This window comes from Prinia subflava, chromosome 2 (assembly GCF_021018805.1).
Source record: "Prinia subflava isolate CZ2003 ecotype Zambia chromosome 2, Cam_Psub_1.2, whole genome shotgun sequence".
NCBI classification, from domain to species: Eukaryota; Metazoa; Chordata; class Aves; order Passeriformes; family Cisticolidae; genus Prinia; species Prinia subflava.
In genome coordinates, this window is record NC_086248.1 from 29,104,832 (window position 1) to 29,117,267 (window position 12,436).

The 12,436-nt window shown below is 38.4% G+C and overlaps 1 protein-coding gene across 9 annotated transcripts in view; it reads left to right on the top strand.

Moving 5' to 3' along the window:
* Positions 1–12,436, top strand: part of COL19A1 (collagen type XIX alpha 1 chain) — a 191,583-nt gene that overhangs the window by 144,401 nt on the left and 34,746 nt on the right. For all 9 annotated transcript variants that reach the window (XM_063389432.1, XM_063389431.1, XM_063389436.1 and 6 more), the window contains 11 exons: positions 1,185–1,238; positions 4,616–4,669; positions 5,916–6,005; positions 6,610–6,654; positions 6,769–6,846; positions 7,732–7,767; positions 7,871–7,924; positions 8,013–8,066; positions 10,296–10,337; positions 11,408–11,461; positions 12,316–12,369. In XM_063389432.1, coding sequence (XP_063245502.1) covers positions 1,185–1,238; positions 4,616–4,669; positions 5,916–6,005; positions 6,610–6,654; positions 6,769–6,846; positions 7,732–7,767; positions 7,871–7,924; positions 8,013–8,066; positions 10,296–10,337; positions 11,408–11,461; positions 12,316–12,369 — 615 coding nt within the window. The remainder of the gene's footprint in view (positions 1–1,184; positions 1,239–4,615; positions 4,670–5,915; positions 6,006–6,609; positions 6,655–6,768; positions 6,847–7,731; positions 7,768–7,870; positions 7,925–8,012; positions 8,067–10,295; positions 10,338–11,407; positions 11,462–12,315; positions 12,370–12,436) is intronic.

Genomic DNA, 12,436 nt, shown 5'->3' on the forward strand with positions numbered 1-12,436 from the left:
ATAACCATAGGGGACAACTTTCTGGAAAGCAGCTCTTTGGAGAAGGACCTGCAGATCCTGGTGGACAACACCATGAGCCAGCAGTGCCCTTGAGGTCAAGAAGGCCAGTGGTGTGCTGGGGTGCATTAGGAAAAGCACAGTCAGCTGGGTGAAGCAGGTGATTCTGCCCCTCTGCTCAGCCCTGGTGACCTGGAGTGCTGTGTCCAGTTCTGGGCTGCTCAGTACAAGAGGGACATGGAGTTCTTGGAGCAGGTCCAGTGGAGGGCAACAAAAAAGATTAAGGAATTGGAGCATCTCTCTTACAAGGAAAGGCTGAGGGAGGTGGACCTGTTCAGACTTGAGAAAAGTCAGCTGGAAGGTGACCTCATCAATGATTATAAGTATCTAAACAGTGGTGTTGAGGTTTCCAGGCTCTTCCCAGTGGTGCCAAGCAATAGGACAAGAGGCAATGAGCAGAAACTGATGCACAGGAAGTTCCACCTGAACATGAGGATTAGTGATTGAGCAATGGAACTCAATCAATCAAATGGAATGAAATTGCCCAAGGAGGTTGTGGAGTCTCCCTCTGTGGAAGAAACTGCAATGTGCTCTAGAATGACCCTGCTTGAGCAGAAAGATTGAACCAGATAACCCACTGTTGATTGCTTCTAACTTCACCCATTCTGCAATTGTGTGATTCTCTGAGGAAAGTATCTAAGCACAAATGTTCTTGAGAGTCTCTCATGAAGCCTTGAATTGTATACAACAAAGATAGAATTAGAAACTATTAAATCTAACTGCCACCCAACACTATTCATGTTGGATAGTACCTGAATTTTAGATCATGAAAAGAAGGCCCTGTGAGAATGGATGTGGCTATAGAAGCCACAAAATTATTGTCTTAAAAATGATAATTGAAATCTTGATCTTTTCTTTTGTTATGTCTTTCTCTTTAGGTATTCCCTTTGTATTTACTTGTATTTGGTTTATATACGTACTTTGGATTTTGTACCTATCAGTCCACAAGACTTATTGAACTAAATCTTAGAAAAAGGGAGAATGAGCGAACTCTGTACTTCTTACTCCATGTGGAAGATAATTCTTAATGCTTGATGTTTTAATATATTTATATATAAGAACGCTTTACACCATACTACAGTAGTTGATTGACTTTTACCTCAGGTGTGTATTATATCATTTCACAGGGACTGCAAGGCCCTCCAGGACCTGTTGGACCCAGGGGACTGCCAGGAGAAGTTGTATGTATTGTGCCATTTCTCCAGCTGTAGCTGAGGTGCATGAACAATTAGCCAGTGAAGCACTGCCACATAGCTGCTCCTTTTGTGGGTGGTACTGTAGCTGTCCGGTGTTGAATAGGATGTGTTCAGGAAAAATAGGATGGGATGCTTCCCTCACTAGGCCATTATCCTGAATTTCAGTACACCATCTATATCTTGCTTCTGACACTGTTGGACAGCCTGGAGTGGATCTGGGCATTGGGATCACTGAAACAAGATCTTTTGCCCTTCCTGATGATCTCCCCCTTGTTCCCCTGTTAGCATTATGTTCGTTGGGTCCTGGCTTCCCATTCCAGCAGGAAGATCATTGCTTGGCTGCAATGGTCAAACAAGTGCTCTTGGTCTGTGTTGTGCAGCTGCTCACAGTTACCAGGCACAGATGTTCTCGGGCAAAGCTCCCCAGAGATGTAGTGTGCTTGTGGGTACAAAACTGACGGGATGGGACTGTCAAGCAGTGGTACTTCTCAGCAGAGTTGGAATGTTCCTGTACTCATTGTGCTTTTGGGTGCACACATTCAGGTCTGCCAACTGATTGGGCAAGCTGATGGAGTCTCCTTTGTGGGAGTTTTAGTGTCCCTGTAACTATTACGTCACTAGGCAACAGCCTGATGGGTCTCATGTCTGGTTGGGATTTCTCAGACTGGTAGGCACTACCCCAAGATCCAGCACACTTGTGACCCTTGTGCCTCTGGGCACAAAGAGTGAGGGTAAAATGTCAATCCAGTCTGGATTCTCTAGGAAACATCTTAAACTATTAATCACCATTATAATAAACCTAAAAGTGCCCTGGGGATTTGATTTGACACCTACATATAGCAGAAGCCTCTCCTGGGGCAGTGGCTGCCTGTCTCCCTTCCAAATTATGGCACAATCCCTCTTTGAGCATCAATTTGGGCAGACAATTATTTTCTGCCTAATTCCCTGTGTTTCAATCCACAACACTAGTAGTGTCACATAACCTAAAAAGTGGTACCCCCTCTTCTTGGTTCTTGTACCTCCCTTCTTCCATAAACCATCAAATGGCTTCTGAATAGGATTTTTGAGGTAAGAGTGGTTAGATCCATGAAGTGGATCGAGAAAAGCGGACAATAAAAAGCCTAGCAGTTCAGCCACTCACTTGAAAAGGACTGGGATTTTGATCATTACTCTGTGTGTGGTTTCGGTTTTTATCTTTTTTCTACCAATAGAAGCCTCTAGAATATGGTGTTGCTACATTTTGTCTTCTGCCTTTCAACACGTGCCCTGAGACTATATTGTGGAAGAAGATTCTTATTTTGAACAGACTTTTAAGCCAAATACTTTATTAATATTAAAATACCCTACTGAGTGGTACAGAGCTGGCAGACATTTTATTGGTGACCTATTAAAAGTCTCAGGGCTATAAGTGAGGTGACCAGTAGAACACAGCATCTTCAGCTCTTGACAAGGAAAAAAAAGCATATAAATATGCATGTAGCTAATTTATACTGTGTTATTTATTGACCATTTTATTATATCTCATTCTCCTACTCAGCTGAGGCATACATTTTTTCAGTTGTGTCTGATTTACCTATCAGCTATTCAAATGTTCATAAGCCTTATCTGCTGTGCTTCTTTTTATGTATAAATCACCAATCCTACTGTGAAAGATAACAAAATACTCATTTCTGTCTTACTTGTGTTGCCATCATCCCACTTGAGTTCATAATTGCTACTTTTGAAACTGCTGTTCTGATGGATCTTTGATCAAGAGAATATTATGAACAGATAAATACTAATTATAATATATGTAAGTCCTAGATATAGATGATCCTGAAGACTCTTATCTGTGCACACAATTTTAGTATGTACAAACATAAATATAAAGGTATTATAGAGACATTGTGCTTAGCTTAAGCTCCTTGTTCTTTTGTCTTCTAAAGATGAAATAATATTGATTAAAAAACATAATCATTCATTTTATGCAGTGTGATGACAATTATGAAAGTTCGAAAATTGTTTTATATTAACTTACATCATCAAAGAGTCATCTAGTAGATAAGAATTACTTCTTTTCCTAAAAATCCACTTGAGCTTGGTCCAACCAAAGAAAAGATAAATTTGAGAAATAGTTAGAAAAGAAGAGAGAGGAGAGAGGCTGTATGTATTTTATGCCAATATCAAAAGTGGATAGAGTAGGCCATGATCAGTAAACATAAACTTCCATTTCCATCATGATTTTGTGTTGGTATAAGCAGAATATTTTTCATTACGGTACTTTTTTTCTTGCTTATGCTTTTAGTTTGGATGACTGGGTGAAACGATTAGCTGTCTGTCTGTATTAAGCACAGAATGCAGCAGAGAAAGCAAACACAGCTGCTGAACATTCACTACTGGCATGAAAATGTTGTCATCTGTCGTATGTCAGTGTGCACAAAACTGTGTTTTACACTCAGAAGAAAAATTAAAACAATATGTGTTTCCTTGTCTTTTTCTTAGAGAGTTCATTTTTCAGCCCAGCTTAAGTTTCTTAATACTTAGATTTTACTGTTCAGTTAGGGCAACTTTATCCTTTACTGTGAAAATTACTGGTATTCTTAACAAAATGCTTGACTAAATAGTTGGTTGAATAACATTGAAGGGTCATGGAAAAAGTTTTCTGTATTTGTTGCAATATAGTGAGAGAACCCAATTAAACCTTACTTATTACTTAAATCATTTCTATTTAGATTTTAATCTTTTACATTTATCTTCATTTCTCTGCATTTATAAAAATCCTTCATGGAAAGGACAAGGGAAAATACTGAAGTTAAAATCAAAATGTGAAAGATGAGAAGATTTAGACAAAAGAAAGGCTGGAACATACTTTATTTACTGAAAACGTTTGCCCATTACATATCTAAAAAATTTAAAGGGATTTGTTGGATTAACTAATGTGAAGGAATAGGAATTCATCGAGGCTTTTAAGATACCAGTTTGAGTAATTAACTACTACAGGAAATCATGCAGCCCTCCATGGACAAAAAAGATGAGACACTTCCTTAAAATTTCAGTTTTTATGTGCTACTGCCTTCCTTGAAAAAACAGTTGATTTTCAAGTCTTGTAATTACTTTGAAATAGAAGAAATACACCTTTTTGGTCTTTGCCATTCTCCCCAATAGGGTCCAGAAAAAAATATTGATTATTACATTTTTCCTTAAAGAAAAACTATTTCTATGTTTAATTAAGGAAACATTCATTAACTTATAGTTATTAACATTTGGGGCCAATACTAATGCACAGTAATTATTCCAGTGTAAACTAATTTTCATCTGTATTTTTATATAACCATTAAGGCAATAGCTATAAAAATGTACAGTTATATTTTTATTAATTCCAGGGCTTACCAGGAGATCCTGGGGTACCAGGAAACCCAGGAATTAAAGGAGACAAGGTATGTTTTAAGTGTTTTTAATTAAACTTGACATGTTACAGCATTTTAAAGTTTCACTTCAAGAGTAACCTTCCATTCTTCTGTAGTGCATCTGTGTGGCTGCTGTATGAAGTGATTTTAAAATGTGTCAGCAGCAACCCCCTGTGTCTTGGAGAAGAAACATCTCTGCATTTGGAGATGGTTCAGGCCAGTTTGGCAACCCAGTTGCTCTTTAGATGAATAATTGAAGTAATATTTCAAAGAGGTTGGACTGTGCCCTTGCATTAAATCTGTGCTGTGCAGAAATGTCAGTTCAGGTCCTGACTACAGAACAGCCTTTTCAGTGTATTGTCCTACCAAGACTAATGGGTAAAATCCCACCTCACAGTCAGACATACTCATCTTGGCAGAGCTCTAGGGCAGCTACACTGGCTCAGATGTGAGCCAAGGCTGGATCTCCTCAGGACATTTTATTTTGCTGTGTAGAAATCCCTTAGTTAGAATTCAGCTGCGTCAGCAAGAGCTAGGAATTATGTGTATATACTGAATGTAAAGAAGGAGAAAAAAGAGTATATAGAGGAGTGCCCTGAGCTATGTGATGCGTGGTGGTGTTTATACATTGTGGGGTACAGGGAAAACCAATAAACTCCAGTCTGAAGAAGTGAGCTGAAAGAAAGACAAAGAAAATAACAGGAACAAGGACAAAAATGTACTCGTCTTGCAAAATGGGAAGTGGTGGATTCAGAAAGAATCACACAGGATGTTGCAGGAGCCTGCAAAAGACAAGAGGACAGCATAATAAAAGGCACAATTTTGCTTCATAAGCAGAGCAGTTTAGAGATATGGAACAAGAGATACTGCATATATTGAAATAAGGAACAGAGATGTAAAGAAGAATACACTGAAGGCCCCAGGTTTAGCACTAGTGGTTGATAACTGGGGAGAGACAGCTGTTGTTTCAGCTGTTGCTATGAATTAGTTGGCAGCGTTTAATGACAACCTGCATATTAGGAGCCTGGGGAACAAGAAATGTAGATCAGATGAATTGCAAGCATGGAAAACCAAGAGAATAATAGTTATTAATAATGGTTATATGATCCATGTCTCCAGTTCTGTAACTTTTCGAAGGAAAATACGAAGATTTTTTTCCTTCTCTGTATCTTCTCAAAGTACTGGCACTTTCTATGATAAACTTGATAATATCTAGAGTTTTTTTCACAGGGGAAACTTCTCAAATTTCAATTAGTGATTCAAATTTATTTTGTAGGGTGACCCTGGTGGAATTATGGGGCCGCCTGGACATCCAGGCCCAAAAGGCGATATGGGGCCTCCTGGACCAAGTCTGCCTGGAACACCAGTAAGTTCATAATCTGAAAAGGCTTTCCTGACTTTATATTCTGCAGGGGCAACTGGTAAAGGATTCTCACTGTGCAATGAAGAAACCACAGAATGGTTTGTGCTGGAAGATACCTTAATGATCTTCTAGTTCCAACCCCCTGCTGTGGGGAGGGACATCTCCCACTCGACCAGGTTGCTCAAAGCCCATCCAGCCTGGTCTTGAACACTTCCAGGGATGACACATCCACAACTTATCTCAGCAACCTGTTCCAGTGCCTCACCACCCTCACAGTAAAGAATTTCTTCCTAATACCTAATCTAAACTTAGTCACTTCCAGTTTAAAGCCACAAAGCATGTATTTTTTATTGTCATTTCAAAATCGAAATATATTTTACAGTGGTATTATAACTGCATTAAAGTATAGTCTAGAAATAGTGTAACTATGACACATGATCTTAGTGACATTGCCACTAACAAAGAAGACATATAAACTTGTCACAATTTATTTCTAATGGCTGGCTATTTTTGGCCATTAAATTCATCTAGTCTCTTGGATTTCAAAACATAATTTGGTTTTTTTCTTGGTTTTCTTGTGTTTTGTTTTGTTTTGGGTTTCTTTTAGGGTCCCACTGGTGTTCCTGGAAACCCAGGTCCAAGGGGGCCAAAGGTATGCAAAATACAATATTTCTGTTTCTAAAAATATTTTTTAAAAGATAATATGGTAGTTTGGTAGTTTTGATTTTCAGAGCTGTTGTGATGGAAAGCTTTGTACCTTTCACAGGGAGAAAGAGGACTACCTGGTGTACAGGGAGCACCTGGGGAGATGGGGCCCCCTGGAATAGGCATTCAGGGATCACCAGTAAGTAAACTAACACCCAGAATTTGGGATTCTCACTGTCCATCACTGAGCAACTGCAACAGGCAAACAAAGCACAGTAAAAAGCTGTGAACTCCCTTCTGGCCTGAATGCCAACTCCCAGTTTGCTTCAAGGGTTGCTGTGCAGTTTAAATTCAAACACGATGCAAGTTGACACAGACTTCTAAAACATTAATAGCGAATAATTTGCACAGCAATAACTGTTTCAGTTATTCAGCTTGTTTCCTGGTTTTCTTTCTTTTTAATGCCTTTAAATAAAGCCACCTGCAGTGTCTTCAGAGTATTCAGTAAAAGAAACTGCTGATGTTGATGGTGTACCTGGTGGGTGGTACATGTTATTGCAGGAGTTCTACTCCAGTGACTGAGGCAATCTCTCTTCAGTCGACCAATGTGTGTCACCAAATACAACTCACTTTATGGACAGTGCTCTGGTATAAAGGGAAAATATTTGTGAAAGGTGACTAGACATTCACCCTGAATGTCTTAATCTAAAATAATGATACTTCAAAATATTTTTTTCAGTTACAATATTTTCAAATCTGAATTTTAAAAATTACCCATTTATGTCTAAATTATCTGGTTTTATTCAGCTGCTCATTGGCTTTCTTTATTAAACTTCTTGCTAAATATCAAGTTTCACCACAGATCATTAATTTTTGAAAATGCTTGCCCTAAAAAATGGATATTTGCAAAGTCTTGAGGTCTCTAACTTTGGCAAAATTACATTTGGATTTAAAGCCAAACCTTAAAGCAAGTCTTTCTCAAAGTGAAAACTGCACAAATATCCCACATTCAGCATTTTTTAATGAAGTTCATCTCCCTTATCCCAGAAAGTGTAACTACTGATAATTTGGAGTTTTCTTACAGGGTCCTATAGGTCCAACTGGATCATCAGGTGTGCAGGTAGGGTATAAGTTTTCTCTTTAATACAAAAATACATTAATGAAGTTTAAGAGTTTTGCAGGAAAGGTATTCTTGTAACCTAAATGACCTTTCATGCTCTCAGGGCCCTAGGGGACCTCCAGGATTACCAGGAGCTCCAGGTACCCCAGGTATTAATGTAAGTGACAGTATTATATATATAAAAGAAAAATTAATGTGCACTTCATCAATGATTTAAGGCCATCAAGTTTTGCATTTGTTTCTAGGGCACCCCAGGAAGAGATGGAAAGCCAGGACTACCAGGCCCTCCAGGTGATCCTGTACGTATGCAGGGAAAGCTTTTGCATTTGCTTTGGTGCAAATATTTTCAGATTATATGAGGTGAGATAGCATAGCAAGTCTAGAAGAACCAGCAATATGAAGATAAAGTAGAAACACTTACTTGGGAAAGACAGGAAAACAGCCCTGTTATGTACATTGGCCTCAATAAAACCAAGACTCTCTTCATGATGTTTCTTTAAGCAAGAAGAAATGTTTAGAATTAGTTACCATGTAGTTAATGCTTATCAAACATCATGGATCTGAGTGTCTCTCAGCCGATTATTGTCACACTTGGAAAGAGAGGTCTCTCCCATGCTCAGTTCTTGTCAGTGATTTAATTTGATTTGGGTAAGTAGATAAAACTCGGAAATTGGAGTGGGAAAGATTGCTTGCTTTTAGAAGATGTAATCAAAATTCAGAGGCTGTCTGAAGTCAACAAGATTTAACTCGAGACAGATGAGGATAAAGTGCTTAATAAGGAAAACCGAAATCCATAAGTAGAATAAGTCTGGAAGGCACAGCTCATTGTAAACTAAATGTAAGTAAAATATTTGATGCTGCTATTAAACAGACAGGTCTAAAAGGTAAAACTCACAAACAAGATAATTGTTGCCTTTTGCTCTCTTGAAATACTCTTCTCTTTGAAAAGGATATGTTTTCAAGGAAGATGTAGCAAGCAGGAGTGAATCTGGAGAATTAAGGCCATTTTAACATTTTCAAAATCCCAGCATAAGTCATACACTTATTCAGAGATCAGACACAGATTTATGGCTCTAGAGAGTTGGTTTGCAGTCAGGTTGGACTTGCCTTACACACAGAGGGGAGGAGCTCTGTGGCACAAGCACAGTAGGCTTGCCCTTTGCAGCTGGGGTTGGGACCTTCCACACTGAGGGTTTGGGGTTCTGTGCCATACACTGATAGAGCAGATAAGATAAGAACATTAGAAAAGAAGAGAGACTGGGTAAATTACACTTCTAGTCCAGTAGAAAAACCAACAGGTGACACAGAAATAGCCTGCCTAGCTGAAAAATGTCATAAGGAGAAGGGTGAAAAGTCAGGCCACGTAGGTTTTTGTTTTCAAGTCTTGTCACAAGTTTTTTAAGAGTAGCTGATCCTGTCTATGTACAGTTTACCCTCTGTGCAGAGGATGGACTCACACCTTACATAACCATGTCCTCAAGTTGTGCTAGGTGGTGTTGATTCACCCTAAAAACAACTCGGCATGCTTTCAAAGGTGGTTATGCCACCCTATAGATGGTGTACTCCTGATGATATTTCTGGTCAATCATGTTCAGCAGCACGTTTCTTGAACTGCTCTTTGACGCTCATTTTTATTAATTGGCAGTCTTTGGAATATGCTAAAAAAAGTGCTTGTATTTTTTTTTTCTTCTTCGAGATGGAAAGAATTGAAACAGGCTAAACAAAAACAGTTACTTTATTTTGAATTTGTCTAATTTTAGAGTATGCCTGGAATTGATATGATTTCAGATTTAGCAATTGCCAGACAAAATGAGAATTAATAATTGAAGAATTTGTGAATGAATCTGATGATAACCAGGGCAATGAGTCATTAGCAGGAAGCCTTTAAATATAAGTTTAATGGCAGGTCTTGGAAATCTGGGATCTGTTTCAGTACAGTATAGATCTAGTGCTTGATCTTTAACTGGGTCAGCTTTAGTATTGGTAGCAATTTAGTGGTGGCACCAAGGAGTTACACACTAATTATTAATGTTCAAAGGCAGGAAAAACTATTACATATGTTGCTTTTGTTGCTCTAGCTGGATTATTTCCAGTATCTAATCTCTTGAAGTTAGCTTTGGTATCTCCAGAATTTGTGCTACAGTTGACAGTAGAGTCAAAGCCTAGGAGAAAGGAGAAGGAAAACAATTGAAGATAATCAGGTGAGAATACAAGACATTCCAGTAATATTAACTTGTTGCTGATGTGCTACAGAAACAACAGTAGCCGTATGTTCAGGAGTTATGCTGTTGTCATGGTTTGAGAAATTTTGTTGCATTTTTAGTGAAGAATTAAAATTGATACGTTGATTTAACTACATCTGAAAACCTGTTTTGTCTTTGGAGTTTTCATTAAAAAGTAGCTCCAACCAACATATATATATAATCAGCTCTTCATGTAACAATATAAAGTTTAGAAGCAATGAAAACTCATCAGAATTAGTAGTGTTTTGTAAAACATTAACTGCAGATGCCCTTTTTTAATTTCAGGTTGCACTTCCACTTGTGGGAGACATGGGTGCTATACTGAAGGTAATTCTTTTTGAGATTAAATGTCTTTTTTTTGCTATAAACATGCTTTATAAGCAAACACATGCATTGAGACCTTCTATGAGTTCAGTTCTGACTTACAGAGCTAGCCTAAAATAGTATTGTGATTTTTTTGATGATTTTTGTTTTCTTTTTAAAAATACTCAAGAAATGTATTTTATGGAAATTTTGCAAAGTAGTTTTGGAACAGCATGTGAGGTAGTAGCCAGCATGTGCCCTCTCAGCGCATCCAGCCCACAGGATGAATTGCTACAAATATACCCTGTTCTCCACTTTACTTTGTAGCATTAATTTCAGTAATGTACCAAATAGGGAAAATAGTCTAGAATTTCTAAGGTAATATTTTGAAAAATAATGAAATTTGGAGTGTTCTGCAATATTCTGAAATGAAAATTGTTCTCGGGAGTATTTCAGTATGAAAAGCACACATCATTTCTACTGTCTTTTATTAATACATGTATTTAGGGTTTATTGACTTTCTCATTTCCAAGTCTGATTTATTTTAAGGTCTTTCTTTCTGTTTGTAATTGTGCTGTCTTTCTGCTGTACATGCTCCTCTTGTCAGAGCTCTCTCTCTTGCTGGTTCTTTATGCTTCATTCTTCATTTCTCAGTGTTTTGCATTTAGCACTTCTATATGACTGCAATTTATCTGGCACATGCTTCTCTCAGCAATGCAGGGGTCATTTACTTTTAAATAACTACAGATTTGAAGCTGGAGAGAGTAATAAGTAGCCTTAGTTTCTAACTAATGCTTAAAAGAAAGATGTTCAAATCTAAACATAGGTGGGCCTGGGACTATCCAAAATTAAGCTAAAAGTGTGTTAGTATGATTTGAGTAGAGAGTGTAAGAGATGGGGAGGAAAACAAGGAAGTCTCTCTGAACAACTGTATGGTTTAGAAGAGAGCAAGGACTGAAGAGAAGGCTTTGGGGTAAAATGAAGGGCTGGTCAGAAAGGCAGGAAGGGAGAAGTGTACATAGATTGGTCTGCATGGATCAGATGTATATCATAAAACTACTTATTTTTCATTTCATTTTCTGTCTGCTCTGCAGGGTGATCCTGGCACAAGAGGTCCTCCAGGCATTCCTGGTAGAGAAGGACCAAAAGTAAGGTTTGAAGAGTGTACTTTTCATTGCTTTGTTTCTTGCTAAAAGCAAAAGCCCAGATTCTTACCTTTGTGAGACTTGACTTTTTTGTATTATCGGTATCCCTGTGGCATTGAGCAGCCTAAAGGTTCGAATGATTTTTACGTTTCAAGCCTCTTCATGTGTCAGTTTTCCTTTTCTCTAGGTTGAGTGAGCAAAATAGCCTGGGTTGAGTTCCAGGCCTGGACAGCTTTTCTGTGTCATGCCTGTACTAAAGCTGGCTCAGATCTGACTGCCCAGCAGTACTTTGCTATCTGTAGACTCATTTTAGGTGAGCCAGTGATGCAAGAATCCTGCAGGGAAGTGGCAAACTTTCCATGTCTCCCTCCTCTCCCTCATCCCTCCTCAGCTGGACCACCCTGTGCCTTTACACCCTGTTCCCATGGGAGTAACACAGCCACTTCCCTGGGACTTGAAGTACCACTGACATCAATCAAAATCCTGATTTGCTGGAATCAGATAAAAAGCCACATGGTTTGACATTTAGATATCTCCCATAGTTGAGACTAATTCCACAGAAGTGAACTTTCTCCATTTCAGCAAGCATTCAAACTCTTTGGTGTTAATGTCTCCATCTTAAGGTCCTTTGAGCATTTTGCCTCCTAGGTACAAACCACTCATTTCCTTTCACTTTTCCAGGGGGTATATTTGAAAGCTTTCAGATAGCTTTGAGCCTTTGCTTTATGCTTTAGGCACTATGGCTGTGAAGGCATCATGCTAGCATATATTGAATGTGGGTCATAAAATGCCCTACAGAGCATGGAATTCCTTTTTCTCTAATAGAAAATATTTGTTTGAATGTTATGTTTTCATAGGGAAACAAAGGTGAACGTGGATTTCCTGGACTTGCAGGAGAAAAGGGTGATGAGGTAAAATGACTTATTTTCCACAGCATTCTTATCTGAACCTGAGTAAAGACCTAGACTGAAAATGAAA